Here is a 16,965-nt window from a genome sequence, read left to right as displayed (position 1 = left end):
TTACAAAGTCTGTTGTCCTGTAATCCAAAAGGAAGATAAACATCTCAGACATATGGTCCTCACACGCAGGCATCTTCTTGTAACGGCGCCTGTTAATATTTTTGTCTCCATCGTTGCAACACTTCCATTCATTTGGAACTTGACCCTGCTTTAGAGGAGGCTAGATCAGATCACCTGCAGAGATCCCAAACTAAGTAAGTCTGCATTTTTTATAATTTACCCTACTGAAATGTTCTGTGAGTATTCTTTTTATTAAAAGAAACAGGACATCCAATAATTCAAACAAGTTCACAATTTTGCACCACACAGTCACTGGAGTTACGAGGATACATATTTCTCCATTAGCATGCATTTTACTGCATGGAGATTGTTTTGTATTTTCTAATGACAGAATCATAGAATAGCTTGGGTTGGAAGGAACCTTCAAAGGTCACAGAATCCAAACCCGAGTCCAAGACCCTTGCAATGAGCATATATTCAGCTTTCTTGCTGTCTACTGTATTTTTTTTCATGGTGTAATCTGTTCAGTTGCCAGTATTTGACAGTCAGCTACTAAAAATGTGGTAAGATTCTAAATGTGCATTTATATTTTAGCTGCTGAATCCCACTTTTACCTCAGCTCGCAGCTGATCCTACGTATCATTTTGGTTTATCAAACCAGTGGTTTTGAAAGCTGTTCCAACTAGCACTTGTGCTTAAACTACAGCAGCTGCAAGAGGACTTCCTAATTTCTACCTGTGATGACTAACATTAAATCAGATTTAGATGATAAACCACATCAGCTCTAACAGAAGCCAGTGTGCTGTCTTTTGCAGATGAGTGGCCTAAAGGTATTTTACACTTATTCATATAAATTAGTATGTCTCACCTCAGAGTGATGTTTTTAATAATGCAAAAATGACCGAACCACAAGACATATTGATCTAATATTAAACACTGGATTTAAATTCACAGAAGCAGGAATGCTGACAACACAGCTCAAACTTGCAATTGTTTAACTGCAAGTTTTGAGAGTGCATGTGCTTGAGGAGAGAACTGCTTGGCTGACTCAAGGATGCTTTGTCAGGATATATTTAGAAATAAAATGAAGTGAAACAAACCAGCAAAACCCAGGTTCTGACACCTCTGACAGCTTGAAAATTTAAGCCAAACCTCTATTATTGTATGTAGCGGAGTGTTGTGCAATTCAATAAATGGAACAGAATCCATTTTTTGTTATATTTAGTTAAAATATACTGTTTGTACATAACAAATTTCAAGAATTGCCAAAGCACAGAAATACAGGTACCATCTATGTGTCTCCACAAATCACAGACAGGACTAATACAAGTGACGGTTATAAAGGCTTCCCAATGCTTCCCAACATGAGACTATGTTTTACTGTACTTGCAGCTACCCAATTTTGAGGTATGAACTGATTTTCCTACATCAGGTGTCATGTGTACCTCACATATTGCTGTGTGAAAAGGTCAATCCATAACAGCTCAATCATTCCACAGATAAGACCAAGAACAGCACAGATTTCAGTGTAATACAGTTATCTAAAGAAGAAAAAGTTAAGGTTCAAAAGGCAACATTATATTTAAGTATTTGGCCAAGAAAAATTAAAATTGAAGTAATTATTATAATTGTAGAGTCAAGCAGTCAGGTTTGGAAACACCGGAATTAGAGTCAAGTACCTACCAAAAGGTGCAGAAGAGTGTGTGTCCTATTTCATCGAAGACTCACACCAATGATGGTAACAGCAACATGGCTTTGTAAACACAGCTTCAAAATCTCCCATTGAAAAACACTAAGATTGGGGCTTCTAAGAAACTTACCAAAATGAAATTTGGGGTATTCTCTATGGAATAAATCTCTAGAAATTTCAGGTTAGTCAGCCACTTAATACTAAATTTATGGTGGCAAAAGTAGAAATAAAGCAGCCACCCATGTCCCAAAACCAAAAATAAAACCCACACAAGTTTTTATCTATTTTATTTAGAAATAAAATAAAATGTGACATTTCATCTAGAAGCCACTGACATATGATGTGGCAAAATCAAACACGGAGATGTGGTTTTAGCTTTCAGATTCCTCTCAAATTCAGCTTCTTCCTCTTGCACTGGAGCTTTGGGCAAGCCCAGATACACTGGAGGACACATCTGTTTAAGGCAGCCGCTGGAGTTCAAGCTTATCAGCAGATGGTGCTTCAAAGACGTCATCTTCAACACTTTCTTCTATTGGCTTCATTTTTGTGGAAGTTCTCAGGTAGGGAGATGTCCGGCCTGGGCCTGTCACAGTTACAGAGAAATTATGAATTAATTTTATGCCATACACCTACTACATACACCTATTTAGTACACAGTCTGGTAATCCTGTCCTAGTTCCCTCGTGAGAGGATTTTATAAGTGAAGGCTTCTTTGTTATCTGACCACAGGTATCAGGAAATCCTGGATGTGGGACAGCCATGCTGCAGTGAACCAGCAATATCTCCAAGGTTGAAATCCTGTGGCCAGGCACAGGCACAGTATTCTCCCCAGATTCAGGGCAAATCCTGACTTCTTGAGGTTGCCCAATGCCATGCCCCTGGCAATTGTTTTCTTACTGTTACTCACCCACTAATTCTTCATCACAAACAACACCATGAACAGCTGCCTGAAGTACAAAGGGGAAGTACACCTGCACGCTTGCCTTGGCTGTGAAAGAATTCCTCAGTGTACTGGGCAAACCTCAGGTGGGTACACGATCACAGCCCTAACTGCCTTAAAAGCATGACAATGTAAAACTCAGAGAAAATATGATACCCCCATAAAGAACCACAATGAAAACAAGATTAACAGGTGAAGGTCACTTTTGACTGACAGTGATTTAATTTCTCCAAAGCAGCAATTCATAGAGCTGGCCAGAGCGGGATGCACACCACAGCTATTGCTGGTAAAACATTAAAAGGAGTTTTTGTGCTCCAGAGGTAGCTGCAAGCTACCTCTATTGTTGTCAAGTTTTCAGCATGAGGGCTAAACTAGGGAACTCCCTTGACATCAGCCAAGCAGGTTTATTTTCTATTGTTCACTCTGAAATTGCATATGCACTTGGACATCTTTTTCTCCCAGTACCTCCTTCCAGAGTCAGACCACCACAGTGCCACAAGGTTGTAAACAGCTAGTGTATGATGACCAGAAAGATTAGGTACATCTTTGAAATACCATTTGAGAGGAAAAGAGCAAGAGGTAGTGGACCCGCCCGATTATTTATATACACGCTAAAATTCAGATTTTCTTGAAAAAAGTACTGCTAGCCATAACATACTCTTCTTGCAGGGCTATTCTTATGACTTTAGAAAAAGCTCATCAGATATACAGTAAAGTACTCTGCTAAGGAAGCCTATTTATGAAGGACTTCTTTGTGTTGCATAAGGAGAACAAAACAGAGGTTATAGGCAAGACTAGTGGGTTATTGTATTATTGTATTTTTAAGTCACATTCACACAAACACTGTTTGGAATTAGCTTTTTAGAGCTTTTATGTTGAAAAAGTATTAGATTTTCCTTTTGACATTCAAAAACTAATTTAACTGCCATGATAAGAGATTACTCAAACACATTTTTAAATACTGGAATTGTTAAGCACTTCTTTTCACACAGATGGGTTTTTATGGCCTAAACAAGTGATGACTAGATCATTTAATTGTCTAAATCCAAGGTCTGTGGGTGTGCTTGGATACAAGATTGACTTTGCTGAGAGACACCAACAAATTGCACTCAAGGGTGAAAGGATGTCTGAAAATACTGAGTTAGTTGCTGTTGTTGTTTTGGGTTGGTTTTTTTTAGATCTTTTATAAGTTTATTGCCATTTTAGAATTGTTTTCTTCGGTTTAAAAGTGTTTAGTTCTCTCCAGAAGTAAGAAGCCATAAGCCTGTTCGACAGGATCCAATGTAAGGACTAGTACTGGCAAGTTATGCCCTCATTTTCTCCAAATACAAAAAACTTGTCTGCTGATGCCTCTATCCAGCATTGGACTGGTGTTCAAGAGATTGAGTTAGACCTTGAACCCAGGCCTTCCATACATCTCTCTAGAGTATTTATGTCCAAATACCTATCAAAATGGCATTCCCCATGAAATTTAATTCTGCTTTTAACCACAAGCTGGGTATAACACAGGGAACACACATAATGGGATAATACCAATAAAAATGTTACTAAACCAAAACGTTTCTACATCCCTGTTTAGCTTAGAAGTTTGCAAATACAGATTTACTGACCAGCAGGTTTGAGTGATCTGAACCAAACAGCATAGAAAAAGACTGTATCACTACTAAGTATATGAATTACTATTGAACTATTGAATAGAAACTAATACTGAAATGTTTCTTAAAGAACTGAAAGTCAGGTGAAGCTACCCTTTTGATCAGGTTGAACTATTTCTGCTTAATTCAAATTTTGGAAAAGAGATACATCAATTTCATTTACTAATAAATTACAAACAGATGGATCATGGATATCAAGAGCAAGTATCACATGATAAAGAAACCTCAGTTTAATACCTTTTTGAGGATGATCGCTGAGTTAATGTGATGTTATCAACAGAAAACATCATGCTGCAAACGACTCACTCCATAAGCATTATAGAACTCTTGTTGGTTATTTCCTTAATATAAAAGCAAACAGTTAGTTGGGTTTCTTAGTTAATTAAATGCAAAACACAGCTTTGTTAGTAATTGTAGTTTGGGACCTAGTAATCCGTGTTTTTCACTCTTTTGGTACAAAACACTTTGAAAAAAGATTTGTATCAGTTTCTTGATTTCAATGAGTCAAAGCTTATTGTCTGTAGCACAGATAAAAGCATCATTTAAAAAGTTGGGATTATGCAAAAATATAAATGCTCAATTTTTTAAGAATATGGAAATTAGGAGAATAAAACATATTTGTAGTTTAGTAGTCAAATATCATATTTGTAATGGGAAGCTTTTGTCCACACAATTAATCCCCTAGCAAGGCCAAGACAGTATTCCTGCACCGATAGGTTTCTCTTATTAATTTATTCTTCTAATTAAAAAATGAAAGAAAAAAGTTGTAATTTCCATATGTTCCTCACTAAAACTTCTGGGGGTTTTGGATTTTGCTTGTTTGTTTTTAAATAAAGAAATGCCTGACTGCAGAAGGAAGATACAGAGACATTAAGCCTCAGTGTATACGTCATACTGAATCTTAAAAAACAGACCAAAGTTGAAAACACAACAGTGCTAAGGTAAATGGCAGCTTTTTTGTTCAGTTTTCCCTGTGATCTGAGAAAATGCGAATACATGGCCACAATACACATTGAATACAAATCTTTAAGCAGAGCTCACCTTGGTAGCAAACCCATCATTGGCAATGACAGTACCCAGGACAAAAACCAAGCTAGCTTGGCAAAAAGAGATTGAAGCATTACAGTTTAGTGAGATAAATAACCTTTCATCAAGAATTCTTATCAATGTTTTACAGAAGTCAGAAATCTTGCATCAGTCAAAATGCAAAGAAGAAACAAATGACAATTATTTCCCGGGATGTAAGATACACTGCTTGTATGAATAGCTTGTTTGCCTCCCCAGAAGTAAGGGAACCACTGGACTTGGGAGGCTGGCACACCTATTGTTGCCAGTGGGGTGGTGGCAATGGCAGTATCAACTATGCCAACTGCTGTTGGACCAAGCAATTTCAGAACATAAAAGACATTTAAACCCCTCTTTTGGGGAAAAAACATCCCAGAAAAAATACACCAGAAAATATGGTACACAAACCAAGGAAAAGTAAACAGAGAAAAATGTATTTATCAAGAATGTGCTAAGCATGGATGCATCTTACGAATTAATGGAATTACTGCTGAACATGTCATGCATTTAGATTACTTTCCCCAAAGCTGAAATACTGGTGTAAGCATTTTGCTGCTAAGCCTGAAAGAGAATTTTAATTTTAACTAATTGCACAAACACAGTTTTACAATTTTTTTCCGGCTTCTGAGTGTGCACATTTGTCCAAGGGCTCTCTATACAAAAGAGTGGCTTCAATTTCATGAAGCTTTGCCATGGAACAGGTGAGAAGCCAGTTGAGAGCCTAGGGGTAAAGATCAAAGAACAGACCAACACAGGAGACTTCATAGCGGGTATCTGCTACAGGCTGCCTGATCAAGTAGAACAAATAGATGGAAGCCTTCTAGATATTTGGATGAAGCCTCATGATCGCAGGTCTTGGTACTCATGGGGAACTTTAGCCACCCCAGTATCTGGAGGAAAGGCATCAGAGCTGGGATCAAGCAGTCCAGGAGATTTCTGGATAGCGCAGCAGACAATTTCTTCACACAAGTGATTGGTGAGCCAACGAGGGAAGTTGCTCTGGTGGATCTGTCACTGATGAACAAGGAAGAACTCATCAGGGAGCTGAAGGTTGATGGCTGCAGTGTCCAGGAGCTGGTGGAGTTTAAGATACTGAGAAGTGTGCAAGACAAATAGTAAAGTTACAACCCTTGACCTGAGGACAGGGGACTGTGGCTTGCTCCGGGTTCTACTTGGCAGGAACCTGTGGGACATGGTCTACAAGGGCAAAGGGACCTGAAGACAGATTGTTGATCTTCAAGGACACCTTCTTCAAAACACAAAGAGAGTCCATTCCAGTGTACAGAAAGTTGAGCAAGCGTGGTAAAAGGCTGGCATAGATGAACAAGAAAGTCCTGACAGAACTCTTAACACACACACACGCACACACACACACACACACACACAAGGTGCATGCAGGGATAAGCTGCTTGGGGGAGTACAGAAATATGGTCCAAGCATGCAAGGATGGAATTAGGAAAGCCAAGGCTCAGCAGGACCTGGATCTAGTAAAGGGCAACAAGAAGGGCTTCTACAAATACATTGGCAACAAAAGGGAGGACCATGGAAACTGAGACCATGGCTCAGTGGGGCACAAGACCTAGTGACATGGAAAAGGCTGAGATATTCAGTTTCTTTTTTGCTTCAGTTTTTACTTTACAGGTTTGTTTTGAAGCCTCCTAGGTCTCTGTGTCTAGGGGTAGAGACTGGGAGAGTGATGCTTGACTTACTGAAAAGCTGGACCGAGTTAAGAAGCACTTAAGTCAACAGGGCATATACAAGATTGTGGAATCACATGGGCAGCATCCAAGGTGCTGAGAGTTGGCTGATGCAATTGCAAGACCCCTCTCTATCATCCTGGAAAGGTCATGGCAGTCAGAAAAAAAAAAAACAATGTCATGGTCATTTTCAAGAAAAGCAAGGAGAAGCACCCAGGGAAGTATACCCAGGCCTATTGGCTTAATCTCAGTTGCCAGAAAGATCATGGAGCCTGTCTTTCTGAAAGCCATGTCCAAGCACATGAAGGATGGAAAAGTGACTGGGAACAGCCAGCATGGATGTACCACGGGCAGACTGAGCCTGACCAGTCTGACCACCTTCTGTGGTGAGATGACAAGCTCTGTGAATGAATGGAGTACAGTGGATGTCGTTTACCTGGACTGTAACGTGACCCTCCACAGCCTAACATAAAACCCTTTAACCACATGGGTGAGAAATTGACTGGATACATGGATTGCAGCTTGGGTGAAATATTCGCTGGACTGCTGAGTTCAGAGGGTGGTGAACAGCAGTACAAAACCCAGCTGGCAGTTGGTTACCAGCAGTGTCCCTTGAGGGCCAATACCAAGGCCTATAATGTTCAATATATTGGACCTGGATGATGGGATGGAATGCGCTTCTGCCAAGTTCACACACAACAGCCAAATAGTGAGAGAAACTGCTGACAGGCCAGAGGGCAGGGTGGCTGGTAGGAATATGCCTTCAGACACCAGAGAAAAGAAGTGACAGAAACCACACAAAGTTCAACAAAGGCAAACTGCTGCACGTGGGACATGGCAGACCTAAAAAGCGGTACAGCCTGGGCATCAACTGGATGGAGAGCAGCTTTGCAGAAACAGACCTGGGGGTCCTGGTGGAACATGAGCCAGCAGAGTGCCCCTGCAGTGAAGAAGGCCATCCATATATTGGGGCATATTAGCAAGAGCTAGCCACCAGCTCAATTTAAGAGATTAATCCACTCTATTTTGCACTTGTGAGACAGGATCTGGAGTGCTGTGTCCAGTGGGCTTCCCCATACAAGAAAGGCATGAACACACTGGAGCAAGTGCAGTGGAGAGCAAACAAGATGGTCAAAACCTGGAGCATGTGACATGTACGGAGAGGCTGCAAGAACTGAGTGGGTTCAGCCTTATAAACCGAAGGCTCTCAGGGGACCTTACTGTTGTCTTCGGCTATCTAATAGAAGGGTATACAGAAGACAGAGCCAGACTCTTCTCAGGGGCATGCACTAAAGAACAGAGGACAACAGTCATGAGTTATAATAAGGGAAATCTTTTTCACCATGAGGGTGGTAAGGCCCTGGAACAGGTTGCCCAGAAAGCCTGTGAAGTCGTCCACCTTAGAAATATTCAAAGCTTGACTGGACATGGCCCTGAGCAACCTGCTCCAGCTGACCCTGCTTTGAACATGGGGTTGGGCTACATGATCTCCAGAGGTTCCTTCCAACCTCAACTGTTCTGTGATTCTAAATGTCCTTTCAGGGAAGAGAGGAGAAATACAGAAAACACCACTGAAATTTTCATCAAACTGTATCCTAGATGTCACCCTCAATATTCTAGCAGGGAAAACACTAGCAGGGCTTTTGATTCCACCTATCTGGGCATGCAGCCTATACCATTATTAAGGAGTGAAAACAGATAGGCCCTCCAAGTCTGAAGGACTTCCTAGATAAGAACTGTGAGGAACACAATGGAAAAGAGATAATTAAATTGAAAGGTCTAAATACTTTAAAACACTTTATCTTCTCAGCAGAGAGTTTAACCATTATCAATAACTGGCAGTGATTTTTTTCCTTTGAATTCTAATTACTAAAGAATAATATTTCCCAAATCAAAATGAACAATTCTGTATGATTCTTTCAAATCAGTTAAACTAACTGCTTGTGGCAAATGAGAAAATTGAGCATCTTCTGGGTTTTTTTTTGTTCAAAAGCTCCTTTCAGAGTTTAGGTAACTGTTGAAGTTTAGATTCAGGGGAATTAAAAATAAACAACAGCAATAACCCAGAAAAAAAAATAATTCAGAAGGTTCTATAAAGGAATAAATTCTGAGAGTAGAAGCAAAATGGTCATACATAGTTTCTCCCCTCACTTTAGCTGTTCCCTACTACTCCTGCCATACAAAAAACAGGAGAGAAGAGCCTGACAGGTTAATTGGAGATTTTCCATGTGGCATCAAAGTAATGGTTGTATACCACATTTCTCCAGACTGCCAACTACCTCAGGAGGAAACACAAAGCGCCAGATTGTTGAGGGTAAATGTTCTGGGTTTTTAATTTCTACAAGCACCAGTCACAGACCAAAGAAGATACTACTGTGACAAGCACTGTACATTCACAGTTCTGCACCACTGATATAAACATTCCGTATTATACCTACACATTAAAATTATGCCAAAAATTATTACAATACATGTTGGGGTTTTTGCCAGTATCTACATGAGGTAGCTTCAGTTAGCATATGAAGCCTTATGCATCATATGAATTCCCTAGTTAGGTTCTTCCACTTAGCTGGTGTGCAGCAGCATTCAAAAAGCAACAGTCTGCTCCCACTGAAGGCAACAGGAGTTCTGCAATCATCTCTAACGATAACCAAGCTGTGTTCAAAACTGGCACAAACTATCCTGAGCACTCACGAAGAGAGGATGCAGAGGAAGTCCCGCGAAGAAACATCTGCAAACCATCCTCACTGTCACTGGTACTGGCCATACTGTTTCTCATCTGCATCACAGAGAGCTGTGAGCAAAGACTAGGCTGTCGATCAATCTTTTTTGAAGCCTAAAAATGTAAACAATTATAATTTTAAAAAAGGTATCAAGCAACTTAAAACTGAAATTATAAATATTTCCTCTGTAGTAGATGCTCTGGCCTCAGCTATGACTATTTGTGGATCAAGAAACTGGTTAGAGCAGAAGATTCTATGCAGAGTATATTGATTTAAATGAAAATAGAAGATGCTGGTAATACATTGGCAAGCATGAAACCTTAGGTTAATTATTCAATATTAATTCTGTTTTGCACTGGACTTTCATGTATTTTCCTACAGAAAGGTTGATTTTTATTATTTTGGTAATTCATTATTTAGATATGATGCTCTGCAATTAAAAGATATGATAAGCCTGGACCTCCTTGAGAAACAAACCAGCATGCTATATATAGAGTTTAGCAATTATGTCTTAACTGAAATTCGTTCACTTTTCTGGCTTTTCATTTCATCATGTCATTCCTTCCTAGCAGACGATCACTTGGCTCTCGATTTCACTGAAGACAGATTAAATGCATCACATGAACATTATCCTCTGCTGGGAAAATGGTCTCAGGAGCTTCCATTTGCTTTGAGTGGTCTTTCTGAGAAGTCTTTTACTATAATATTTGTAAGGAACCATACATTGTACCCTGCTAAGTATTACTGCAAGTCAGAATGCTATTTTAGGTATGTGAAGGCAGTAATGAGTGACAAGAGCATTGTGGATAACACCACTTTACTGAATTTTAAAAGTCAGGAATTGCCATCCTATTTCATGTGGAGAGGAATGACTATTTTCTCAACAGCAGTGAAAATCTCCTTAGGTAGGATAAAATCATAGGGTTCCTTACAAATAAATGGATGCTTTTTGGATTTCCAAAACAATGAATTTATATTCTTATCTTTTTACTATCATCTTGATTATGAACAACCTATACTGAATTTTATTTGTTCTCTTGCATGTGCCCTGTGTACAGGAGTCAACCACAAAATTTTCTTTTGAGATTGTCAGGAGTTAGAAAGCATTAAAGACATCAGTAATATGTACATTTGACAATGAAGCCTGTGAGAAGTGACATGTGCATAGAGTGCTGGCAATGGGGAAATGAAGGAGAATTTGTCCTGTGTTTTGTAGGAAGAGCTTGTGCAACAGGATTTTCATTTGAGGAAGAATACAAAGGTACTACAAATTTCCCAAATACTCACTCTTCATTTTTATAACTCGTTTTCAAAAGTTATTGTGATGAAAGTTACAATAATCTGAAATTCATGTGACTACTGTCATTAAAAATAAAGCCTAGTAAATTCACAACTTCCCAGAAATAACTATTTAACATATATATATAATTATGGGCAGTCTGATGAGATGGATTTTTGTTTTGAGGTAGTGTGAGTTAAATCAATACAGACAGAATATGAAAATACTGTATTACAAAATTATAAAACTTTTCCTAAATGACAGTGAAAGTTTTTCAAATAATTTTTGTATAAGAACCCTACAGCCACTATATAAATAATAATAACAAAAAGCCCAAGCAAAACCACCATCAGCTGAGTTACCATTCAAATCTTGAAAAGCCATGTAACTAAGTAAAAAGATAAAATGAAAATAAAACAAGATAATTGATCTATCCATGACTACACCCGGGCCACTTACTGTGACACCTAAAACACACACTCCCTCTACATGCAAAGAAGAATGAGTTATATTGAGACCACTGAATATTTTATATGCAATTATATTTTATATTATATTTTTTATTTTTATATTTTATATTATATTATCTGCATTTATATTTATCATTTATTAGAGTATATTTACTATCACCTTATAGGTATTTATTATATATGTCTTCATATGTATTTATATCTTTTATATATGTATCTCATGCCTCCTTCCACTAACTACATCATATCAACTTATTGTTGATATGCAAGCAAATTCTTGAAGAAAAAAACCCCAAAGCTTCTTTGTCCAAAGGCACCCATTTATTAATGAGAAAAGATATCCAGGATGAAGCACCTACGCCATCATGTCTCCTAGTTGGCTAGAAATATTTGCACTAGCCAATCAGTTCTGAATCTCAGTTATTAATCTTTCTTGCACATTATTGTGCTAACTTTAACCAACATTGCTGCTAACAGAAATATTGCACTCATACTTTGGCACTAAAAGGCAGCAAGTGTGAAATCAGTAGCTGATAGCAGCAGGTTAAAAGAAGGTGCTTTCAGAGGATCTAAAATTGAAATAACAATAAATTTGTGTGTAGGAGGAAAATTCCCAAACGAAACCTCAGTTGCTTACCTTGTCATTTAAGGTTGGGTCATTCAACGAATAGAGTTTATTTGTAATATCTTTGCCAATAAGATACTTAAAGATCTCATAAAGAAATGGCTCAGATTCCAGAAAATAAGTCAGCCTTTCCCTGGACCAGCACAGGAACTTGCAGTTATCATCTGCAATAATGGTGACCTGAGAAAATACATGCTCAGAATTAGCACATTTAAAAATGTTTTAAAATTAGCATATTTAAATATGCTTTAAAATAAGTTATACCATTTTATTTGTGCCTGCAGTTACAATAACTCTTGAAGCATAAACATTTTGGTATTCCTTAGAACACGATATTACTTTTACAAATATAAAACAGCTCAGATATTTATTATCATCATGTTTTTAACTGATAATCTTGGCCAGTTTGTTTTTCAGAAAACCTGGGGGGACATAACAGGGGAAAATCTCTGATAAATGTAAAAGCATTTATTTCAGAGAAGATTTACATATAAAGTCAGTCCTACAGTGATGATGCTACTTTCATCCCAAAAGGCCTGTATGTTGCTTGGTTTTGTTTTATATTGCTCTCACCGAACAGGAGTAACCACTATAATCCAAAGGTCTCCATCAAAGAGTTTTTAGTGAGTTAAAAACATCTTTTCATCTTTCTCTCTTCATTGTCAGCCCTGCTAATCCCACAGGTGCCCCCTTCTAGCAGTTGAGCTAAGGCTCCGTTAGCTCAGTTACTGATAATTCAGCTATTGATAGTTACAGAGGAGCTTCCACCCTCTGCAGGGAGGCTGGACCCAGGTTCATCCCCCTGTGCTGGCGAAGGACATGGTAACCTGCACCACTCAGTGATCCCAAACAGCATGTTTTGGAACAGGATGACAGTCATCTACGAAGAATTCAGGCGCTCTCTGCTATGACAAACAAACTTTACTTTCAAAAAAATATATAAAGGCTAAGAAATAATGAGAATGTATGCATAGATTTTAACTTCACGGTCTGTAATATAAGCACAGAGGCTGAAAAAGAATATGCCAGCATTGCCAGCAGATGGGGTGCTTAAGATTGAATCCATGTCCTCTTGCAAGAGCAACACTGAAAGTGTTTATATGAGTAGAACTCAGAGTGAAAGATGTACACAGCACCAGATTACAACAATGTTTCAGGCAGGCAGAAGTTCAGGCATGAGCGTTTTTCCTTCACAGGGATCATTTTGTATCCCACTGCTTACAAGAGAAGCAGGTTGTGCCAAGAGGACACCTCACTGCTGCGAAATGAGCATGTCTGGACAATTCTCTCTCCTTGGCATTAAGCCTATTATTTGACTGGAAAATAAGGCAACAATCACTGATTTTAGACTCTGCATTGCTCTCCCTCCCCTTCTGACAGGGTACCAGGGTGGATTGACCCAGTCAACCACAGTCTGGTCATTATTACATGTACCCAGTTCAAGAACATAATCATAAGAGGTAGCAAACCAGCCATTTCAGTACGGAAAAAAAAAACCAACTTCTTTAATAGTATTTTTTTCCCCACAACCTACAGTACAATATATCCTAATTACACTGTTAGAAACATATACCCTTAATGTTCCCCATACGAATATTTTTTTTTTCAAAATAGTGCGATCTCTTTCAGCTATGTTGCTTTAACAACCTTCAAAAGGACAGAATCATTAATATATTTAGGTAAATACCACTTTCAAACTCCTAGTGCCTGAATTTTTAGTCTTTCATTTTAGTAACAATTACGATAATTGTTTTTCCTTTTCAGTTTTTGAACCACTGATGAGACTGCTTACATCAGCTCTTTTTCCAGTAAAACTATCTCTTATTTGTCCTGAATAATCTCTTAATGCAATATAAACTTGAAAACACTAAAAGAGAACAGAACATCAAAAGCCAGACTACTCAGCAAACACCATCATAATACTGTTTTGCAGCATTTAATTTTAAAAGTTATCCTTGAGATGATCTATCATAAAATACCAGTGCTAGAAAGCTATCAGAATTATGCTAGTCAGATAGTTGATCAAGTTTATACTCTGTTTTTAATGATCTCATCAGCTCGTAATCAATGATGTTTAAACCGAAGTGTACCTGGAATTTCTCACCCCGGTTCATCTGCGTTGATCGAAATTCAGGAGAATCTATAAAGGCACAGGGGTAAATATTATGCAGAAAATGCCCTCGATAAGACACCTTCATTCTGGAAATAAAAATGTATGAAGTGACATTTTAAAGTCATGGAGATTGATTCACTTAATCTAAATTTGGATATGATTATTGACGATGGTAAAACAGTAGGTAACAAGCAAAAATATGTTCATCTTCTGGAATATCAGCCCCAGAGCTACCCTGTTTTCTACCTAAATCTCCACTAATTCCAAGCATAACCAACTGCCAGCCAGTTCAAGTTGCTGAACGTGGTGTGTATCCTCAAAACACTGATATTCAAAATGAAAGACACCTGCAGGGTTTTGCTATCAAGCCAGACCAGAATCAGGCTTCCTTTAGATAACTAGCTTTACAGTAATGAGCAGCAGATCACTTCAAAAGAAAAACTATGAAGCCTGACATATGAAGCTGCTGTCAACAGAAACTGATTAAAATATTGGCCAGAACTTAGCAAGAACTCCAAGATCACTGCCTGGCCATGGGCATTTATTTTATTCTTTCTCACCTGGGTCCTGTTAGCCTCTAGGCAGCGCACCTGCCGCTCTCTGCTTGTATATACATGTGCAATGAATCAATCCCAATAGGCCTGTTGTTTTAAAGTCTACTGGAAGGATATTTTTTTCCTTTCCTCAAATTCACTGAGAAGATGAATTAGATATCTAAGACTCAAACAGATCTCTTGCTTGTCCTGGAATACACTGCCTTTGGTATTATACAAATATAATTCCTACTAAAAATCCATGCAGCTGCATATACAAATTGAGACATAATAAGCTGCCAGTAAGAGACAGCATTGTAATTTGAAAACAGTGTCACAAAATAGTCTATACCTATAGACTATTTGGCTACAGACCATCATGCACTAAAACCAGTAACACTAAAAAAGCTAACAAATCCCCCAATAACTTTCTAATCTATTCAACACAAAGCATAAGACTGTACCCAAGCTTTATAGAACCTACTTCCCCTTCAGCAGGATGCTTAGCCTATCATCAACTGATGTTTTATCTTCTGCAGCATAGGCTTGACCTGTCTTTAAAGTCTGAATGTTGCAGAATTGTCCAGTTAGTCTTTGGAAGAGCTCTGGAGGCACATGGAGAGGTTCAAACATTCTCTTGTAAAGGCTGCTAAGCTCCTTCTCTATCTTGATCTAGAATGTAAAATTAAAAGACATCAAAAAACACAGATGCATTAGTTAAAAAGGGTAAGACTGGATGCATGCTTTAGTTGCTATGTGTGAGGAACATCTTTGTTGTGTTCAGACAAGGGAAGTGGTAAACGTGTGACATCTATCCACAAACACTGCCTATGACAGAGTGACCAAAACCTTATCTAAAGCTAGCCAAGCTGGCACACTGGTGCTTTAAAATCCTGTTCCATCCAAGTGACATAAGAGGTCTTCTGAGACTTCTGTTGATGTTAACAGCAAATAGGACTTTGCTCAGAATTACATGGGGAAAATATAAGCAGGTTACCTGCATTTTTCACATCACATGCACACCTCATTCTCGCTATTTTTCTCAGGCTCTCCTGGAGTCCCTTTCATCCCTGAGCTTCTTGGCTTACTTGCAGTAGAAAAGCAAGTCCTAAAAACCAAACCCATCATACTGAAACCACATGTGGTGAGTGAGACAAAAAAACATTGCCAGCTGAACATCCCACATCTAGGAGCCCACCCAAACTCAGGCAGAGGCAATGAGGGAAAGGATGTTGGCTGAAATCCCAAGCCTGTAAGTCTTTCCTGAATGAAAGCAGCAGGGAATGAGACAGTGTCCTAGCCTCCCTGAAAGCAGAGGCAGCCTGAACAAAGTCTGCATATTTGCTGGGAGGAAAACAAATGGGAACAATAAGCATCGGACAATGAAAAGATAAAATATACACAGAACAGAAGGAAAAGCAACCAAGAAAAAAGGCAGGAAAGAAAAAAGAGTCACCACTTCAACAAATGAGACTATTCCAATTTTATACCATTTCCTCAATTGTTTTGTATTTTAATATTAAAACCAGGGGAGCAGAGAAGGAGGCAGCACAGGAACCCAGCTGTCACTTCCACTTACCTTGTGTCTGGAGGAGGTGGCAAATCTTGAATGATCATGGGAAGCCACAGGCTGTCTGAGGCCCATGTAAGCTTCAATCTGTCAGGTACCTACTTCTCCCTCCTTAGGAGAGCATTATAGGGTGAAAATACTTGTCTTTCACCCCTAAGGTATACATGTATTCCACATCAAAAATCCTGCCCTAGCTGTGCTCAGTAGAATTACATGTGTGTGCAAAACAGTACAACAAGCACAGTGGAAAGTTTTTTGAGGTTTCCTTCTTACATTTCAAGTTTATTTAGATACAGAACTGAGCTGAGGCAGAAACTTTCTGGATGTGTGGAATCACATCTGGAGTAATTCATAGACAGTCTCAATCACTGGATGTGGTCCATCCCACATGTGGGCCACTGACCACCATGGGAATCACTCTGGAAGTGACAATCCTGTGGGCAGAGATGGTGGGCTAATCCCACAGAAATGGTATACAGTTCATTATTAAATTTCTAAACATGAGAGAGGAGGCTGCTTCTGTGACCTTGCTGTTATTTTGTGACTTCTCAGCCTTTAAATTTCCACAAAAGCTGAACAAAAGGATATGCCAAACCTGCAGACTT

The 16,965-nt window shown here is 38.8% G+C and overlaps 1 protein-coding gene across 4 annotated transcripts in view; it reads right to left on the bottom strand.

Moving 5' to 3' along the window:
- Window positions 1-1,960: 1,960 nt before the first annotated feature.
- The window catches only part of BVES (blood vessel epicardial substance), a 57,909-nt gene continuing 42,904 nt past the window's right edge, over window positions 1,961-16,965 (bottom strand). For 2 of the 4 annotated variants that reach the window (XM_061460178.1, XM_061460179.1), the window contains exons 4-8: window positions 15,275-15,462; window positions 14,235-14,343; window positions 12,157-12,324; window positions 9,742-9,883; window positions 1,961-2,273 (exon numbers count right to left, since the gene is read on the bottom strand). In XM_061460178.1, coding sequence (XP_061316162.1) covers window positions 2,149-2,273; window positions 9,742-9,883; window positions 12,157-12,324; window positions 14,235-14,343; window positions 15,275-15,462 — 732 coding nt within the window. In that variant the 3' untranslated portion in view covers window positions 1,961-2,148. Of the gene's footprint in view, window positions 2,274-4,555; window positions 4,627-6,177; window positions 6,365-9,741; window positions 9,884-12,156; window positions 12,325-14,234; window positions 14,344-15,274; window positions 15,463-16,965 lie in introns of those variants that run through there. The other 2 variants (XM_061460180.1, XM_061460181.1) reach the window with 2 other exon arrangements.

This window comes from Pezoporus flaviventris, unplaced genomic scaffold, assembly GCF_033815535.1.
Source record: "Pezoporus flaviventris isolate CSIRO_AGI_PZ_B2104156 unplaced genomic scaffold, CSIRO_AGI_Pfla_v1 ptg000031l, whole genome shotgun sequence".
NCBI classification, from domain to species: domain Eukaryota; kingdom Metazoa; phylum Chordata; class Aves; order Psittaciformes; family Psittacidae; genus Pezoporus; species Pezoporus flaviventris.
Note: the sequence above shows the minus strand (reverse complement) of the source record. Positions and strands in the feature narration are given on the sequence as shown.